This window comes from Prinia subflava, chromosome 8 (genome assembly GCF_021018805.1).
Source record: "Prinia subflava isolate CZ2003 ecotype Zambia chromosome 8, Cam_Psub_1.2, whole genome shotgun sequence".
Taxonomy (NCBI): Eukaryota; Metazoa; Chordata; class Aves; order Passeriformes; family Cisticolidae; genus Prinia; species Prinia subflava.
In genome coordinates, this window is record NC_086254.1 from 35,070,781 (window position 1) to 35,088,330 (window position 17,550).

At 42.2% G+C, this 17,550-nt stretch overlaps 1 protein-coding gene across 6 annotated transcripts in view; it reads left to right on the forward strand.

The window, feature by feature from the left end:
- The first annotated feature begins 1,090 nt into the window (after window positions 1-1,090).
- The window catches only part of ASIP (agouti signaling protein), a 39,822-nt gene continuing 23,362 nt past the window's right edge, over window positions 1,091-17,550 (forward strand). The window contains exons 1-2 of one of the 6 annotated variants that reach the window (XM_063404697.1): window positions 1,091-1,214; window positions 4,091-4,134. Coding sequence is in view for 2 of the 6 variants with exons in the window: in XM_063404693.1 (XP_063260763.1) it covers window positions 10,620-10,819 (200 nt within the window). In the remaining 4 variants the exon portion in view is untranslated. Of the gene's footprint in view, window positions 1,215-1,386; window positions 1,583-4,090; window positions 4,135-9,701; window positions 10,976-17,550 lie in introns of those variants that run through there. The other 5 variants (XM_063404696.1, XM_063404693.1, XM_063404692.1 and 2 more) reach the window with 5 other exon arrangements.

Genomic DNA, 17,550 nt, shown 5'->3' on the forward strand with positions numbered 1-17,550 from the left:
CAGCCCCAAGTCCTCATCTGCACACTGTTCTACAAACCAACATCTTCCTTGGCAGAAGAGGCCAGGGTCTAATCAGAACTTCTTGGCAAACAATGAACAAGACAGCAAGACTAAGCCAACCAGAGCCCTTTGCCTTCTTTACACACCACAAAGTTCAGTGGCCTTTTCTAATCCCCCACAAATTATTCAGACACCCAACACTCAGTGGCTTGATTTTAGCATTGGATGCTGGAAGGTGGCTGTTGCCCACGATGACTGAGGTGCAAAGATGACTGGAGGCCATGGGACTTCATGCCTGTGGAGCAGGTGAAGTGCCTGGTTAGCAAAGCCTAATTTATTTTTGGGGGGTGGGGGTGTTTTTTTTTTTCCTTAAAACCTCATTAGACCATTCTGCTTCTCAAAGGAACAAAGTACTTTCTTTGAGAAGAGACACTTCAGAATGACCTAACTGTGGCCTTCCAGTATCTGAAGCAGCTGACAGGAAAGATGAAGAAGGACTATTTACAAAGTCTGAAGTGACAGGACAACAGGAATGGCTTCCCACTGATGGGAGCAGGGTGAATGCTAGGATAATAGGAAGGAATTGTTCCCTGTGAGGGTGGGGAGGCTCTGGCACCGGGTGCCCAGAGCAGCTGTGGCTGCCCCTGGGTACCTGGAAGTGTCCAAGGTCAGGTTGGATGGGGCTTGGAGCAGCCTGGGACAGTGGAAGGTGTCCCTGCCCATGGCAGGGGGTGGAGCTGTAAAGGTCCCTTTCAATCCATGCCACTTGATCATTTTGTAATTCATGGAAGGAAGGTGCCAAATCAACAGACTTCTTTTTATGATGGGGCTTTACCTTCACCATGTGATAGCTGCCAACACCAAAGGCACAAAACAAGCAACACAACCCACAAAGCAGAACGAAGTCAGAAGTTTCTTGCTTCTCCAGAAGTGCCCGTGGGTGGGTCTCCTGTGCCCCACATACCTGATGTACAAACCTCTATTGTGTAACTAAAGGATGGAATGAATTTACAGCAGTATTCCCAACTGACATCGGATTGGAGAGGGAGGAAAGAAATTAGAACCCTTCCAGAGCACAGCCCCGCCAGCACGTTCTGGATATTTATTATAAGCAAGACCACTCACATCCTTCCTTCGCTTCACGTCCGATCTACCAAACCAGGAAGGCAGACCAGGATGTTCTAAGTGCAGCCAGAGGAAGGCCCAAGAGAAAGGTATGTGATAAATGCACTTGGAGGTTCATTTCTAATGCAGCTAAAAGCGAGGTACTGAGCACATCCTGCTGTGCTTGTCTCCCCTGGGCTGACACCGCAGTGCCAGGAGCCCTCGCGCTCCCAGGGCTCTTCCCTTCCCTCCTTTGCTCCGGTGACTCCCTTTCAGGAAAAATAAATCTAGATAGAGGCCTTAAAAGCTGAGTTACCTAAGAAGCTCTAGATAAATCAAAGGATTTATTAGGATTAGTTTCACCTGACTTGCAGTGGAATTTCTTGCCCTGAGAAAAGACAGAACTTCCAGTCAATGTACAGCACTTTTATGACATTCCAGTCTGGCTGGAAGTAGTTTCCTCAGCTACATTCCCGAGGTGAGTAAATTCTTTATGGTGTAAGTGGGTGTTTTGGTTTTATTTATAAGTTATTTCTGATTTTATATTTTTCATTATTGTTCTAAATTACAACAAAAATATTTTCAGAAGATACAGGTCCAGTGAGAAGTCTGGATGTGATATGGATTTTTTAGCAAGCTAAAACAAAAATACAGGGGCCAGAAACATCTATAGTTTAAATATTCTGCTTATATGTAGGTACAAATAAATACATATTTTTTACTTTTAAAATAGCAGCACACATTGGTTGAAACTTGAAGATTACAACTACTCACCACTTTTTGTGAAATATAAACTGAATATCTTAAAAAAGGAGACAAGTTTTCATTAAATTAAAATATTAATTTCTGCAAATCTCCTGTATGGGAAAGGCAGTGTTTTCTTTCTGCTTTTTAAATTATAAGCTTGCCTTTAGAAATTGGACAGGTAAAGTTTATAAGCATCTTTTCGTATGAAACATACTTTTACTTCTTACAGAGTTTTGTCACACTCCAGCCCCAAATTCCTTATATTATGGAGGAGAATATGTAGCTTCTTCACTGTGAATAGTTTAGTTTTCTGTTTAAGGAGAGGTTTCCTGGATGTTGAGTTGGGTTGTTTTAAACCACTTCAAAAATTTGTTTTGTTATTGTAGCAACTCTTAATAAATTTATTAACATGCTACATCATCATATATGTTCAGATTTATACAAGGTTTTTTATGACCTATGCAGAATTCTGAAACCTGTAAACACACTGATAGCCTTAACAAGGATCAGATGTCAGCTGCTTTTCTGGTATAGAAACTAAGAAGGTGGAAGTTCTGAATATTTGAAGGACTGGGTGCCTCGGTCTCTCAATCCGCCGCTGGGTTTCACATCCGCGCCGTCTGCGGCCCTCGCACCAGTGCTGAAAAAGTTTTGCACTTTCAGATTAATTCTAGCAAGTTTCTGAGACCTTTTCCTCCATTTGGTGAGAGAGGATGGCAAGCCTGGATGATTATTTTTGGAGGGTAATTAGAACACTGGTCGTTGTTTCCAGTGTCTTAATTTTTAAATGGTGGGAAAGTAAAAACCAAAAAAATTGTTAAAATAAAAAAATGTATTGCAATGCTGGTTTTGTAGTGGAATTTTCCCCCTCCATTTCAAACTCCATTGCAAAAAATAAAATATAGTGCTTTATCTCAAAGCATACAGCAGTACTACTGAGAAATGTCTGATGCTGAAAAAATGGCAATCATTACTGAATATTATGGGGTCCTTAAAATCCTTTTCTGTGATTAGTTAGAATATGGCTGTAGCAGAACAATTAAATTTGATTTAGGACAATCTAAGATCCCAACAGTACAGCCTGTTTTAGTGTTCAGATACATCCCTCATAGCTCAGTAACTCACTAAAATATGAAAAATGTTATGAACATAACATGAATTAATAAAGCTATGAATGCTGGATGTAAAATAGCTATTTAATTAAAATGTTGAGTTTTTAAAATTGAGTTGGTCATGACAACCATTAGAGCCTGTAACTTAAAGTGCAAAGAATGTAAGAATTTCATGTAAAATACTGAAGCACTTAGCAAACCTCATTTTCTATCTATATAATATGCATACATAGTGAAGATATTTGACATTTTGAGCCATAGTGATGCACCAGGTTTTGCAGTGATCAGAAATACAGCAGGTACTTCACAGAGTAATGGAAATTCCTTCCCTAAAAATATTTACATTTTAAAGTCCCGAAAACATTACTGACAATAAAAAGTATATCTGCCACCTTTCAGCTCACTTTTCCATTGCCCCCTCTTCCCTTCATTGTTCCTAATACTCCACTCTTTCTGCCTTTATTCTCCAGGCAAGTGAAGAAACTTTTAACTAAGAACACATCCTCTAAAGCTTTTCCTTTTCTTTTTTTTTTTTTTCCTTAGTGAAAGCAGGAGCAAATCAGAAAAGTTTATAACACAAATTTGAAACATTCAGCCTTCTGCTAAAACTCTTCCTGATTAAGCATGAAAGTGAAAGAGAAGGTTAGAATTAACTGTTCATGGGCAGTTGCCATTATTAAATTACACAATGAAAGGCATTATGGATGAAGCTTTTCAATATTTTGCCTATACTTGTTCCAGTCCAAAAGCTCTGACATTTTCCATATTTCCATCGTCAATATACTCTCTCTATTTCTCTTCTCAGGGATTTCAAGTATTTTAATTGCAAAACAAAATCTTATCTCATATTGACCACAAGGTTCTAAAAATGAGGGCAACAGCATAAAGAAATTAGGTCAAACCTTGCTGAAATATTTTAGATCATCATGAGAGTGAAAGACAACTCACGTTGAAAAGGAATGAGAGAAGATGGGGAAAGAGTAATCAGAGACTATCAACAGAGAGTGGGAGGTTGGGGGTTTTTTATGTTGCATAAACCCATCAGTAAATCCAGTATCAACCTGTAGCTGTGTGCATTTCAGTCCTTTTGACTGCTTCTAGTGAAACAGCATCCTTTGATTTTACAGACTTTCAGAGCAACCATTGGACACCAGACCTCTTGAGCCTAAAGGTAAGACATTCTCCTAAGCTGTAGCATTATTGCACCAAAATGCAATGCAACAATTCACAATATTTTACTCAAAAGCGTAAATCGGATTGGTTTCACTTTCTCTTCATGTGTCATTTCTCCCACTGCCAGCACTGAGGTTTCTCTAAATGGTCTCCAAACATGCCTGTCTTCTCCATTACTTATCACAGGGGGAAAAAAAATTTTAGCAGTGCAACTCCACCGGACCAGCAGCAAGAGATTTGCCACTGAAATAACAAAGGTCTTAAACTGCTTTCCACTGACCTTTGCAAAGACAGATGTCCATAGCCTGATATTTCTAGGATATTTGTTACATCTACTCCCATGCAGAAGTAAGAACCAATCAGATGTAACCTGTTTAACCAAGTTGGCTGCTTTCCGGAGGGATCAGGAGCTCAGATGTAATAGAATGGGGGACCTCAACTGCTGCAAAGGAGCTCTCATGACTCATTGTATTGTTCAAACCTCATCCTGTCATGATGCTTCAGACACTTCATTCCTCTATTTTTGATTGTTTTTATCCATTTTCACACATATGGATAAAGACTTGCTTGACAGTGATAATTTCCTCTCTTTAAAAATATTAGGGGTAAAATCTGCAAATTTCTATTCTGATGTTCCTTCTACTGAAACGCTTTTGCGGTTTGGCTGCTATTTCACATTTGCCTTCCCAAGTCTCTGATGAATGTCTGGTTTGACATGGCACTGGGACCGCCTTGGTCAGTCATTCTTGTTGAAGATGGAGGCAAGGAATGGATGATGGACCAGGAGGTCTTAGGGTCTTCTGCTGGAGGACCATGAATGTCAGATTGATCCAATCCCAGTTGCTCCTGAAAGTGTGTGGGATCTGCTGCCCCAGCTTGATCCCTAAAAATCGATGATGGGATTTGTAAAAAAATCTTCCAAGAGCTGTTAATGTCCTTGTAAAGCCTCTCTTGATGATTTTTGAGTGATTTTGGGAATCCAGAGAGGTTTCAGCCAACTGGAAGTAGGCAGATGTCCTGATTTTCAAGGAGGGCAAGAAGGTGGACCCTGGAAGCTATGGGCCTGTCAGTGTCCTCTCAATGCCCAGTGAAATCATGGAAAAAGGTTATTCTGGGAAGTATTGAAAAAAAGCTGGATGTCAAAACAGCCGGATGTCAAAACAGCCATTGGTCACAGCCAGCATGGCTTCATGAGGGGAAAGTCCTGCTTGTCCAGCCCGATTTACTTCTCTGGAAGTGTGGAACAACACCTGGTCAATCTAGGAAAGCCAGCAGATGTAATTCTTTTGGACTTCAGCAAAGCTTTCCATACTGTCTCCCACAGGATTCTTCTGGGCAAAATGCCCATCCTACCACTGGACAAACACATGATGGGGTGGGTGAGCAACTGGCTCATGGATTGGGCTCAAAGGGTGACAGTGAGTGGGGTGCCATCAGCCTGGCACAGGGCACTAGGTTCCAGAGGGCTCCATCCTCATCCCTGAGCTCTTCAACACCTTCATAAACGAGCTGGATGCAGGATTGGAAGGGAAACTGGGCAAGTCCACAGATGATGCAGAACTGGAAGGAGCTGTTGGCTCCCTTAAAGAAAAGGGAGGCCCTGCAGGAAGACCTCAACAAATGAGAGAACTGGGCCCCATGAGGCTCAACAAGGGGAAGTGCCTGATTCTGCACCTGGCATGGGGCAACCCTGGTGTGCAGACAGGCTGGGGAAAGGGATGCTGGAAAACAGCTGCAGAAAGAGCTCCTCTGAGAGCTAGATGTGAGTCAGCAGTGCCCTGACAGCCAGGAGAGACACCTCTGTCCTGGAGAGCCTCAGGCCCAGCATCTCCAGCCCAGCAAAGGAGGGGGTTGTCCTGCTCTGCAGAGACCTCACCTCCAGTCCTGGGGGCAGTTTATTAAACATTAATCCCTTACAGAGCATCCAAAGGAGGCCAGAAGGATTGGGAGGGGTCTGGAGGAGCTGTATGAGAAGTGGCTGAGGGCACTTGGTCTGTTCAGCTGGAGAAGAAAAGCCTGAGGGGAGAGCTCATCAGGGTTTTCAACATCCTCATGAGGTGCAGCACAGGGGCAGCTCTCATTTCTGCTCTGTGACAGGGACAGGACCCAGGGAATGGCTGGAGCTGTGCCAGGGAGGCTCAGGCTGGATATCAGGGAAAGGTCCTTCCCCAGAGGGTGCTGGCACTGCCCAGGCTCCCCAGGGAATGGGCACGGCCCCGAGGCTGCCAGAGCTCCAGGAGCCTTTGGACAGCGCTGCCAGGGATGAACAGGGTGGGATTTTGGGGTGTCTGTGCAGGGTCAGGAGCTGGGCTGGGTGATCCTGGTGGGTTCTTTCCCAGCTCAGGATATTCTGTGATTCTGTCCTATGGCTCTGTACACAAGTATTTTAAGTAGAGGACATGCATCGCACCTGGGTGTGGAGCACAGTGCTCTATGTGTGCATATATAGGTTTTATCTTTCTCTAGAAACCTTGCATAAAATAAGATAATAATTCCTGGGTTGCTTATTTTCTTCTAGCATGTGATCCCTGGCTAAGGCTGAACTGTTTCAGAGATGTATTTGATCTCCATTACAGTGGCTGGGAATCTTGAAAGCCACCAGCACAAATGCATCTCTTTAAATACCCACACGTCTTGCTGCTTCCGCCCTGCCTTGACTAGCAAGTTTTGACAAGTAAATTAGCAGATGAATAGCCCTTCTCAGATGGGGCTGATTGAGAAAATGGGAAGCAGCTTCAAAGTACCAATTATTAATTGTATCAAGAAACATAGGTGATCTTTAGGGGTGCTGAACCAAATTATCCATACTTTCTTTGGATAATATTTCAAGCCAGTTATCGAGAGTTTACACCAATGTGGATATGAATTTCATTTAGTTCTTATCAACTAGAATTTTTGTTCTTTGACTTTGTTTATCTTAGCTGCAGTGAATTTCACATCTGAGTTAATGCTAGGTTTATTTACATCACAGCAGACTCATTGGATGACCAGGACAAGATGCTTTGTAACTTGATATTGCACACTATTAGTGCTGTAATTTAATATTAGAGGATGAAAGAAAGTTATTACTAAGTACAGAGGTCTGAGAGCTTGTTCTTCCATGAGAAGGTATCAGCCTGGATTTTAAAAACCAAACCAAACCAAATCAAATCTCAAAAGCGTGAAAATGCTGAAATTTGGCTTTGCTCTGCCAGGGTTTCCCATCCTTGCACTGTTCTGCTGCCCAAAGACTTACATGCTTTTTCCTCTTAGGAGTGCGCAGCAAATCATGTGAAATCTGTAACTGTCCCTCCAGATGGTCCTTCCAGTAAACACTTCTAGATCAACTGCTGATATTGGCATGTCAAAGAAGCAGAGAACCTTCTGCCTACTGAAACCTGTGGCAGACGTGTAAACAACAGCATTTTAATTTAACTTTCTTATTTATAAATTAGAAAAAACCCCACCTTTTAAGCCAAGATGAGAAAGTTTTCAGAATAGTAATGTTTTCCCGATTAAAACATTTACAACTGAGATTGAAGTTAAAAAACATATTAATAAATTAGATTCTTGCACTTTACAAATGCAGCAAACCAAGGATGGCTGAGCTGCTTTCTGTCACAGGAACATGACTCCAAAAATCAAAGAGATGTTGCTGAGAGAAGTCAGATCTCATATATCCATGAAAGACATCAAATCCTTTTCCAAGAGGGTACAAGGCCATTAAAATACATGATCTATAACAATGCTCAGACTATTCAAAGGGCTTGGCAGATGATGGGTGCACACTCACCCTGCTGTGAATCAAACAGACCCCATGTGCACCCAGATCCTCGTGGGGACTCTTTTTTGTCTCAACCCATTCCCAGTGCTCCTAACTGCATTTGCAGGGAGGTGCTCAGGGGAATAAAGGAGTCAGAGACCAAAGAGTGATGGGAGGGCACAGTGAGGGAGCCACAAGAAATTATGAGAAGATGGAGAGGTTGACAAAATGAGGGGGAATTGAGAGAGATCAAAAAGCATGGATATTAGGAAAAATGAGGTGGAGGAAGGAAAGACAGATAAAGACAGGTGGATAGAGTGTAAAAACGCGTCAGAGAAGAAAGGAAACCTGGCTGGAAAGAAAACAAATATCACAGAGGAAAACATTCATGTAGAGAAGAGGAGGAAGAAAAGCCAAGATGTGCTAACTATGGAATAAGGGGAATAAGAAAAAGCAAAATACATCGATTTTGTTGTAATGCAAAAGAATGGGGGGGGGGAAAGAGCCAAACAGGGAGAAAATGAAACACTGAGATAAAGCCAAGAAAAGAGGCCCAAATGTGCTCATACCCCAAATTTTTACAAGACTGGTAGAATGAATGCAAACCAGGTGTTCTGCATCATGTCTGACAACCCAAACCACCGTCCACTATGACAGTGGAGTTTCCTTACAAAGCAGCACAGAACAAATCCCCGGGATTTCTTTCTCTTTTAAATGAGAAAATTAATTGCATCCCATAAATGTCTGCAATATAATGGGATGTAAATTCAGGACTTCAAAGCTGGAAGGTAAGCTAAGAACAGAATTTGGCCCAAATTTAGATAACAGCAGTGTCTGAAAAGTAGGGGGTTTGTAACGGGAAATTTAGACTAAGCTTTTATTTTAAGGGGGACAAAAAATAAAATTTTCAACATGAACTGTGAAATTGCACTTTCAAAAGGAAGGCTGCTAATGCTGTAAATTCCCCTGCAGATATCAGCACATACTTCTGTAATTCAATGGCTTTCAAATGAAATATTTGGTTGCTGTTAAAGTTTTCATGTGAGAAATGCCAGTTTCAGAAACTAACATCCCAACCCTCTGAAATTCAGCCAGTTCTACCAATGTGCCCCACTTCAAACCCATCCTCCAACAAAAGTGAAGCAGAGAACATGGGAAAAAACATCTCTCAAGGACCTTAGAAATTCCATATGTTCGTGCAGGTCTGTGTCCCCCCTGCTGTTCCAGGTGTCTTCACACAGCTGCTCTGAGGAGCTGCTCCGAGCACCACTCATGTATTTTTCCTCATCAGCTTCCTCTCCACCTGGTCCCTCAAACATTGCTTCTCAAGCACTCACAGAAGTCCCATTTTGTCCCCCCCATATTTCTGGTGGCTGGACACATCTTTCCTTCATGCAGGAACTCTGTTGGTGGGTAATCCCTGAGTGTCCTAAGATCCAAGCGACGCATTCTGGATCCTTTTTGGAAAAAACACAGGCTAAGCATTGTGTATCTCCTTCAGCAGATGTTCTGCACTCTAAAACACTGCAACATCATAAACTGCTAGTACTTTCAATCAGAAGTAGTAAAAAAGAAAATAAACAACTTTAGATATTTACAGAATTTTCCAGTCTAGGGACTGTAAGGAGTGGTTCCAGCTCCAAGGCAGCAATTCCCATGGCCCTATGCTAATTTGCAAAATTTTCAAGTCTCGTAAAGTCAGCTTGTGTTTCCTTGCTATCATTTTTCTCACCTAAACTGCCACCATTTGGGAGGCTGACTGAGAGAAACAAAAAACAGTCATAAAAATACCTCCCAAAGAGGGATTTTTCCTACCCCAGAATAGCTCTGATGAGATCCTCAGCACTAAAAAAATACAGACTTGCTAATAAGACAGAGAAATGCAAGGGGGCTGCAGTTTTATTTCATATCAGAGCTTCAACCCCTCAATCAACTTTTATTATACAACCACTCTTGAGGCTGTTAAACCAAATTTGATCATTCATCTTCCAAAAACCCATTGCTGCTTTGTCATTCCTTCCAGTCTGAAGCTCTTGGTGCCCCAGGCTGCAAACACGAGCTGCATTGTCAGCAGCTAAAGAGCTCAACCACTCCTTGTTTCTATCTATCCCCTCGCACAGGACTCTCCCAAGTAGGCATAAAAAGCCCAAAAACCCAACCCTCGGGACACACATGACATGCACATGGCTGAAAAATGGCCAGCAAAAAGTATTAATATACCATGGAGATACATAATGTAACCTTTGAAATCATAAAGGGACATTTGATATGTTTTGAATAATTGCACCCACATTCGGGTAAACTCATCTGGTCTTTGTACATGCCTTTATCAAGTTTGGCGGGGAAAAATGCCTTTCCTCCGTGGCATTTTGACATTTACACTCCACAGAACCGTCTCGCTGGAGTGGGGTTAATCAGTGAAAAGCTCGCAGTTGTCGTGGCCGGGATGGCCGCGGAGCTGTTGGTGCAGATGCCCGGCGCTCACAGCGATCTTTGGGGAGCCCTGCAGCAAGGAGCCCCAAAGCAGCACTGGAGAGCACAACAGATGGGGCTCTGTCGGCAGGCCTTTCCCTTCCCCCGCTGTCTGTCCTTTTCTACCTGAGTGACAGGAAAATCTCAGCTGGAATCGCCTCTGCCTGAAGACGGCGGGACCGGCTCTGTCCTGCTGGGTTTCAACTGGGAGGAAACAGCGGGGCCTGAGGGTCAACTTTCCGCTAGATTTTTTTTTTTTTTTTTCCCCCATGAAACAGCAAAGAGAGAAGGAGGGGGAAGAAAAAAAAGATGGGAGGGGGGCGAGCGGGGCGGGGGGGACTGAGAAAAAGCAGAAATCGAAGCAGGATGGAGTTACCATCAGCGCTCCCGCCGAGCGCCCCGGAGCCGCGGGACGGGCCAGCCGCACCTGCCGGGCCCGGGGCCCGGGACCAGGACAGCGCCTGCCCCGGTAGGAACCGCCCGGGCACTGCTGCCCCGGGCATTCTCCCTGCGCTCTGCTCCCGGAATGCAGCCGTCCTATTTTCCTGCCGCGCAGCGCCGGAGAGATTTGCCTTCCCCTAACTCAGATCAGTCCTGCAGATCTCCCTCACGGGTCTGGCAAGCTGTAAAGTTTTAAATTTCTCTTAACTTTGTTATTTTACCATTTTGCTCCTCTTTATTTATTTGCTCTGCTTTCCTGTTCTATTCCAAACCCTTCTTTTCCAGGCACTGCCTGCGATTTGGGTTGTTCTGATTTTGTTCGGTGTTTCTGCCTCTTCAATTTTTTTTTGGTTGCAAATTTTGCTTTTTCGTTTCGTTTACTTCTTTTCTTCCTGAAATTATTTTAGATGTTATCTCTCTTCACTCTTTTATTACGTGATTTTATAATTAACAATGTACATTTCCTAAGCTCTATTTTTACATTGTTCTGATCGATTAGCTACGTTATTTTATTCCCCTAAGCGCAGTAAATAAGATTATGATGTAAAGTTAAAATAAATCATTACTTTCCTGAAGCTTTCATAACTCCAGAAAGATAAGGGATTGGATTTTATCTATTTTAGGACTGATACCATTTTTCTTTGAACATCAGACTGTAATTATCTTTCTGACTTGCCTTGTCAGCTTTCTCTGTAACACCTCACAAAAACGAATCCTACACTTCACATATCCCATTGTTCTGTCTTCCATTAGTATTCTTAATATTCTTTAATTTTGTGCGAGTTCAGCAAGTAGTGGTTGCTTTACACAGTCAACAGGACACAAAATGCAGAGATCATTTCCGATTGCTGTTTGCAGCACCAGAATTTTTCTTTCAACATCAATTTCTAAGCAATTCTATCAATTTTATAGTTCCCGCAATCACTGGAAAATGAACAATTTTACTGGTAATTTTATTGTGGCTGTTATTTTCCAAAAAGGATTAATTTCTTTCTGTTGTCCAGATTTTTGTCTACTTTTCCCTGTTTTATTTCTCCATCTACACTTTACAGCTCTCTCTTTCTGCTGCCTTTCAACCACACCATGAAGGCAAAGGAGAGCTCACCATGTTCTAAAGTGCCTTTGGTGCTGTGCCTGGAGATTTTGTTGGTGGTTTTTTTTTTTGGTTTTTTGGGTTTTTTTGGTTTTTTGTGTTTTTTTGTTGTTGTTGTTTCTTTTGTTTGTTTGTTTGTTTTTTGTTTTGGGGGGGGGTTTGTTGTTGTGGTGGTTTTGGTTTTTTTGGTTTTTTGGTGGGTTTTTTTTAGTTTCTGGGCATTTTCTTAATGTAAGAAATGCTCTGACCAAGCCAGGGAAGTCCTGCAGAGGCATCACTGGACTGTCCCCCTGCCTGCCCCTTTAAAATTCCAGGCATTGATTTGGACAGTCTGAAGTCTCTCATTTTAGACAGTTTAATCAATCTCTTTCAGAAAGGTCTTTTGATGCTTCTTAGGGCTTGAGGGGGATTTCTGTTGTTTGGTTTTGGTGGTGGTTTGGAGCCTTTTTTGTTGTTGTTTATAGTTGGGTTTAGTTTTTCTTTGGTTATTTGTTCTGGTTTGGGTTTTTGCCCCCGAGAACATCCTGTGTTTGCTTTACAAATATCAGTTTCACTTCCTGATGCATTTCTCACTTCACAGAATAATTATATTTTTACCCACTGAAGCAGGCTCAGAAAGTGTTCACAGCATTCTAGTTCAAATGCAAAAATACACAAATAACAGAGTATTTTCCCTAATTATCTTCATTTTTTCTTGTACATAAAAAACCCCCAATTCACTGAAAACTGAAGGATTTTGTAGGCTTAAATACAGATCTTTTCTTTAGCATTCCCATCAATATGTTACACACAGACACAGAAGCAGATAAACACATGAATCAGTCCCCAGTATTTTGCAGACTGAACACCTACTGAAACCCTTAACTAAATAATTAACACCTTCTTCATTAAGTGTGTATGCTCACGAAGGATATTTGCATAGAAGACATATTAATTTTGTTATTTTTAAAATATTAATAACATTCCTTTTAAAAAGCAAATTAAATGGGTAAAAAAACCCCAATCTAAGTGGAATAGTAATCTTATTTTTTTCTTTCAGATCAGACAACTTCTCTTCAAATTTCTTTACTTAGGTGGTTAAACTTTTATTAATTTACAATCAGTACATTGAATTTGAGTGATTAGGAAACAGAAGGCAGCACTCTGCAGGGAACACTCACTACACCTTTTCCATTTGCTTCTCTCTGCATTTTGAAATGCTCATGCCATTAAAAAAAAACAACCTGGGATAATGAGAAAGACATTACATTATGAATATTATTGAATTAAGCATTTTGAACCCATTCAACATGATAACTTTAACTGTTTAGCAAACTATAAAGTATGGGGTTTGTCCTGACAATAGAAATATCCCAGATAAAAATGTCTGGGTGTGCACATCAACCTCTTATCTCCCTGCAAAGCAAAATTTTAAATTGGTTTTGCCGTGAACTGTTGAAAAATTCCCGTAACTGAGGCATTTCCCGCGCCAGTGGAAAGCAGCCCTGGCAGGAGGAGCTGTGCTGGGAGCAGCTGCAGGTCCCAGATCCAGCTGCTGATGGCAGCAGGGACATTCTTTTGGGGGAATACTCTGGGAAGGTACAACTGGCAGAGACATCCATGTTTTTTGCGGGTGGAAATGTATTTGCTTAAAAGAAAAAATCAGAAAGTGGCCAATTCCCAGTGGGAAACCATCTAGTGGCCCATAGGGAATCATCAGATGTAACACATATTACCACATATCATATATATATATATATATATATATATATAAATAATATTTATGTATCTATTGTTCAAGATTTACGCTGAGCTTTTTAATCATTTATATGTTGAATTTCAAAGGTTGTTTTTTCAGAATATTCCTAAGATTTTGAAATGGGCTGCTTCAATAGGTTTGACTCAATGCCTGGCACTCTGGAGGTAATTTTTATTTTCCATGACCTAAAGTGATTTCAGAGATATCAAAATGTAAGAAAAAAAATCATAAAAAGGCAAAACAAACAAACAAACACAAACATAAAAATATTATAAAAATTAAAATAAAACACTTGGAAATAAATAAGTAGACAGGTATAGGTCAAGTTGGTAGGAAAACTCTAATGCCACAAGGGTAAAAGCAACATCTTTGTCTCCATGATTGTATGAATCCCCAAAATTCCAGAGTTGAAGTGAACATTCACGGTCCTGGCACAGCTTCAGTGACTGGGAAGATCAGAAATAAAACTGAAGTTCTAGTCATTAGTTAGCCCATGACACAAACAATGATTTATTTTCCAGCAATTTTGCTTAGAAGCAGTCTTTCTTTGGAAAAAAAAAAATTAAAAATCAAGTTTCTGTAGTAGAAAAGCCAAAGGCAGAAGTTCTAAAGTGTAGCTGTTACTGAACCAGAATGGTGCAAATCCTGGAAATGTTTTGGACCTGGCTTCTATTTCTGGCAGCTTCATCTCATTTGAGCTTTGTTATCTTGCTTGAAAACTCATTTTTCATCCCATTCTCATTCCAGTCCTGCCAAGCACACTCAGGAACTGAGACTCTCTCCATTTTCCCTTTGGAATTCCAGGAACTGAGCTTTGAGGCTCTTTTCAGACACACTTTTCAATTTCTTTGCTTTATCCAAACGTTTTCCAATAAATTCGTGGTGTTCTTGGAGTGCCTTCCGCACGCAGCCACACCGATCTCAAGCCCTGTCCTGTTGAAGCTGCTCCAGTTTTCCCATTTGAGAGCTCCACTTGCACTCTGACAGCAGTGCCACACTGGGAGCTCATTCCTGCCCTTCTGCATTCCTGCTTCCCAGAGCAGCATTTCTCAGCCCAAATACACGACACTTCTTTTTTCTTTTTTTTTTTTCTTGGATGTTTGTCCATCGTAACTTTGTTCTCAGAGGGTTTATTGTTTTCCTGTGTTAGTCCATTAATATGCCATTTCCAGAAATTTTTCACCATCCTTACTTCCCACTTAGGGGCTACACGTGGGTTTCCCTCCTTCCCTGGAAAAGCTGTGCCTCCCAGAGCTTTGTAGAGACAGCCCAGATCTCTCACTGATCTTGTACAGACACCCAAGACTGCTCCAACACCTTCCTTCCATGTGGGACACGACATCTGAGTCTCTGACCCCAGGGTTTTCCACACACAGACAAGAGCAAATAACCTTATTCATATTTTCTTTTTCCTCATTTCTAGCAGGGGCACAGCAGATAAAGTTTGCAGCTACTCCATGTGAATCCAATGGCTCCAAGTGCTCTTAAGTGTCTGTGCCACAGTCAGGATAGCACAACCTTGCCAGGATGTGGAAGGAATGTCCAGAAACCTCCTTTTCTCCCCATCAGCATCCAGGAGGGTCTCCCCTCCCTGGCACTCAGCACTCTCAGCTGGGACATGTGTCACCAATATGCAAGGGCTGCCCTCAAGAAGAAATTGTGTTTACAAACCTAGATTAATTTGAGTCAGACCCTCTCATTGAGCATGTCAAGGGCAGAGGCAGAAAAAAGGATAGGATATTTAGAAACCCCATTATGCAGGGAACACAAATTAAAGGCTTTTAGCATTCTCTTTTAAATTTAACCCCTTAGTCATAGCCCCTTCAAGTTTCCCTTCAGCAGGGTGTGGCAGCCATCAGCCAAGCAGGAATTCTCTCAGGGTTGCTCTTCCCTGAGATTCTCCTCGGGGTTGCTGTTCCCAGAGGTATAAGGTTTTTTGTCTTCTCTTTGCCCTAAGTGTTACACACCAGAGGTAGAGATGACAAGCTGAGTCCGCCAGTGCATGTTTCCAAGGTTGTTTATTCTTCATTATCTCAGTCCTTTTTCAACTCTGCCAGGCCTCCCTGGCAGGGTACCTTATCTTAGTTCTTTCTCAGCTCTGTGAGGCATCCCCAGCAGAGCAGGACACGCGGCAGACTGGGGTGGATCAGAGAGCCCCGCACCTTATGTACAGTACCCCTGACCCAACCACCATCCAAAACGTACTTTTTATTTACAAAATTTTACCAACGCCTATTACCTATGCTAACATGTCATTTCTACTCTAAACCAATCTCTAAAATCCAACTCAGCAAAAGATGGGGGATGAGAGCAAGGACAAGGAGCACAGTGGCCACTCCCCAATTCCTCCATCTTGTCTCTTCAACCCCATATACTAAAAATCCTAGATTCTACATTTACATTCTATGATAAACTAAATACTACTTATTTTGAACTCTCTCAGCTTGTGATTCTTCATACAATGTGGGCATTCACTCCCATGGCAGGGATCAGAGGCAGTGTCCTCCTGGGCTCTGTGTGAGGCTGGCTGAGCCCCTTGTACAGATCCCAGACCCCCCGTCCGGTCTCCAAACCCTCCAGGGTGGCCAGAGGGATGTTCTAGACTCTGACAAAATTCCTCCCTTCTCTATGGCACCCAAGGAAGCAGGGAGTGCCTGGGGGGCACCTCCCAGCTCTGCCCCAGCACCCTGATCCCAGGGTCTGGCTGTGCTGTATCAGAGCCAGCCCCATCACCTGGAGCAGGGAAGAAACACCCAGGGCCCCACCAGCTCCGGGATACATCACCCTGGATTGATCCCAGAGCAGCACAGCTGCACCTCATCCTCAGGGCTTGTGCCACACGGTGGGAATCCCTGCCAACACCACAGCTCCTGCTCCTCCCTCTGCTTCCTGCCCTCAGCAAACGGGTACCACAAGCACTTCAGCATCTCTCCTGCTCACCCCTGTCACTGTCAAGCAAGCTGCTTAAAACCGATCAGCAGGAAAAGCCAGACAGAAAATCCATTTTGTTTTTACCACCAGATAAAAAATTATCATTGTTCTTAGTTAGCACATTACCCTATGGCCATAAGGATTGTTGTTGCCCAAAGGATTTCAGAGGTGAATCCACCATCAGCCTCCACCAGTCACAGACCAAATATTCTATTAAAAAAAGACAACTTCACATTTTAGATGTCTTGGTTGTTACATAAAAGCTGATTTGTTTCTGAGTGTACAAATAGAACAAACTCCAAAACAACAGAGGCTTCAAAGGGAATGCCAGCAGGAAATGTCACATATCCATGTCTGTACAGCCTGCATCTAGTCATGAATTGGAAGAGAGAAGGACATGTCAAAAAAGTAATGTCTTACAAGACAAGGCATGCTCTTACAAGATAGCAAAGGGATAAGTATTGAAAACAGGGGTTTCTGTAGAAAGTAAAAATGGAACAGCAATAGCTTGACAGCTTCCTCTTTCATACAATATTCAAAAGCACTTCCCTGCTCTTCTTATATGCTCACCCTCCTAGAGACAGTTCCCTAGAGCTGGAAATCATAATAGCTTAGATTTCCCCCAAATGAGCTAGAAAGACTCAAACGTGCAGAAAATGAGGAATAGGACAGAACGTTTAAAGAAAGGGTTTTTTAAAAAAATCCCCTAAATCTCATTATGAAGGCATGATTACATTTTCAAACAATCAAAGTGTCCTGTCCCTCAGCTCCAAACAACACTTGCCATTTTAATTGAACAAAATATTATAAGAGGTTGATGATATTAAAATAGAATGTTAGAATTACTTGAAAAACAGCAAACAAAATTATACTCTTCAGAGACAGCTTAAATTCCAAGCTGCACCTGGAAGGAAGGCTAAATAGCCTTCTCAGGTTAGGTGCTAATTGTTAAACTGGTGAAGCTGGGTGAGAAGCTTGTTTTCAGTAAGGCAGGGAA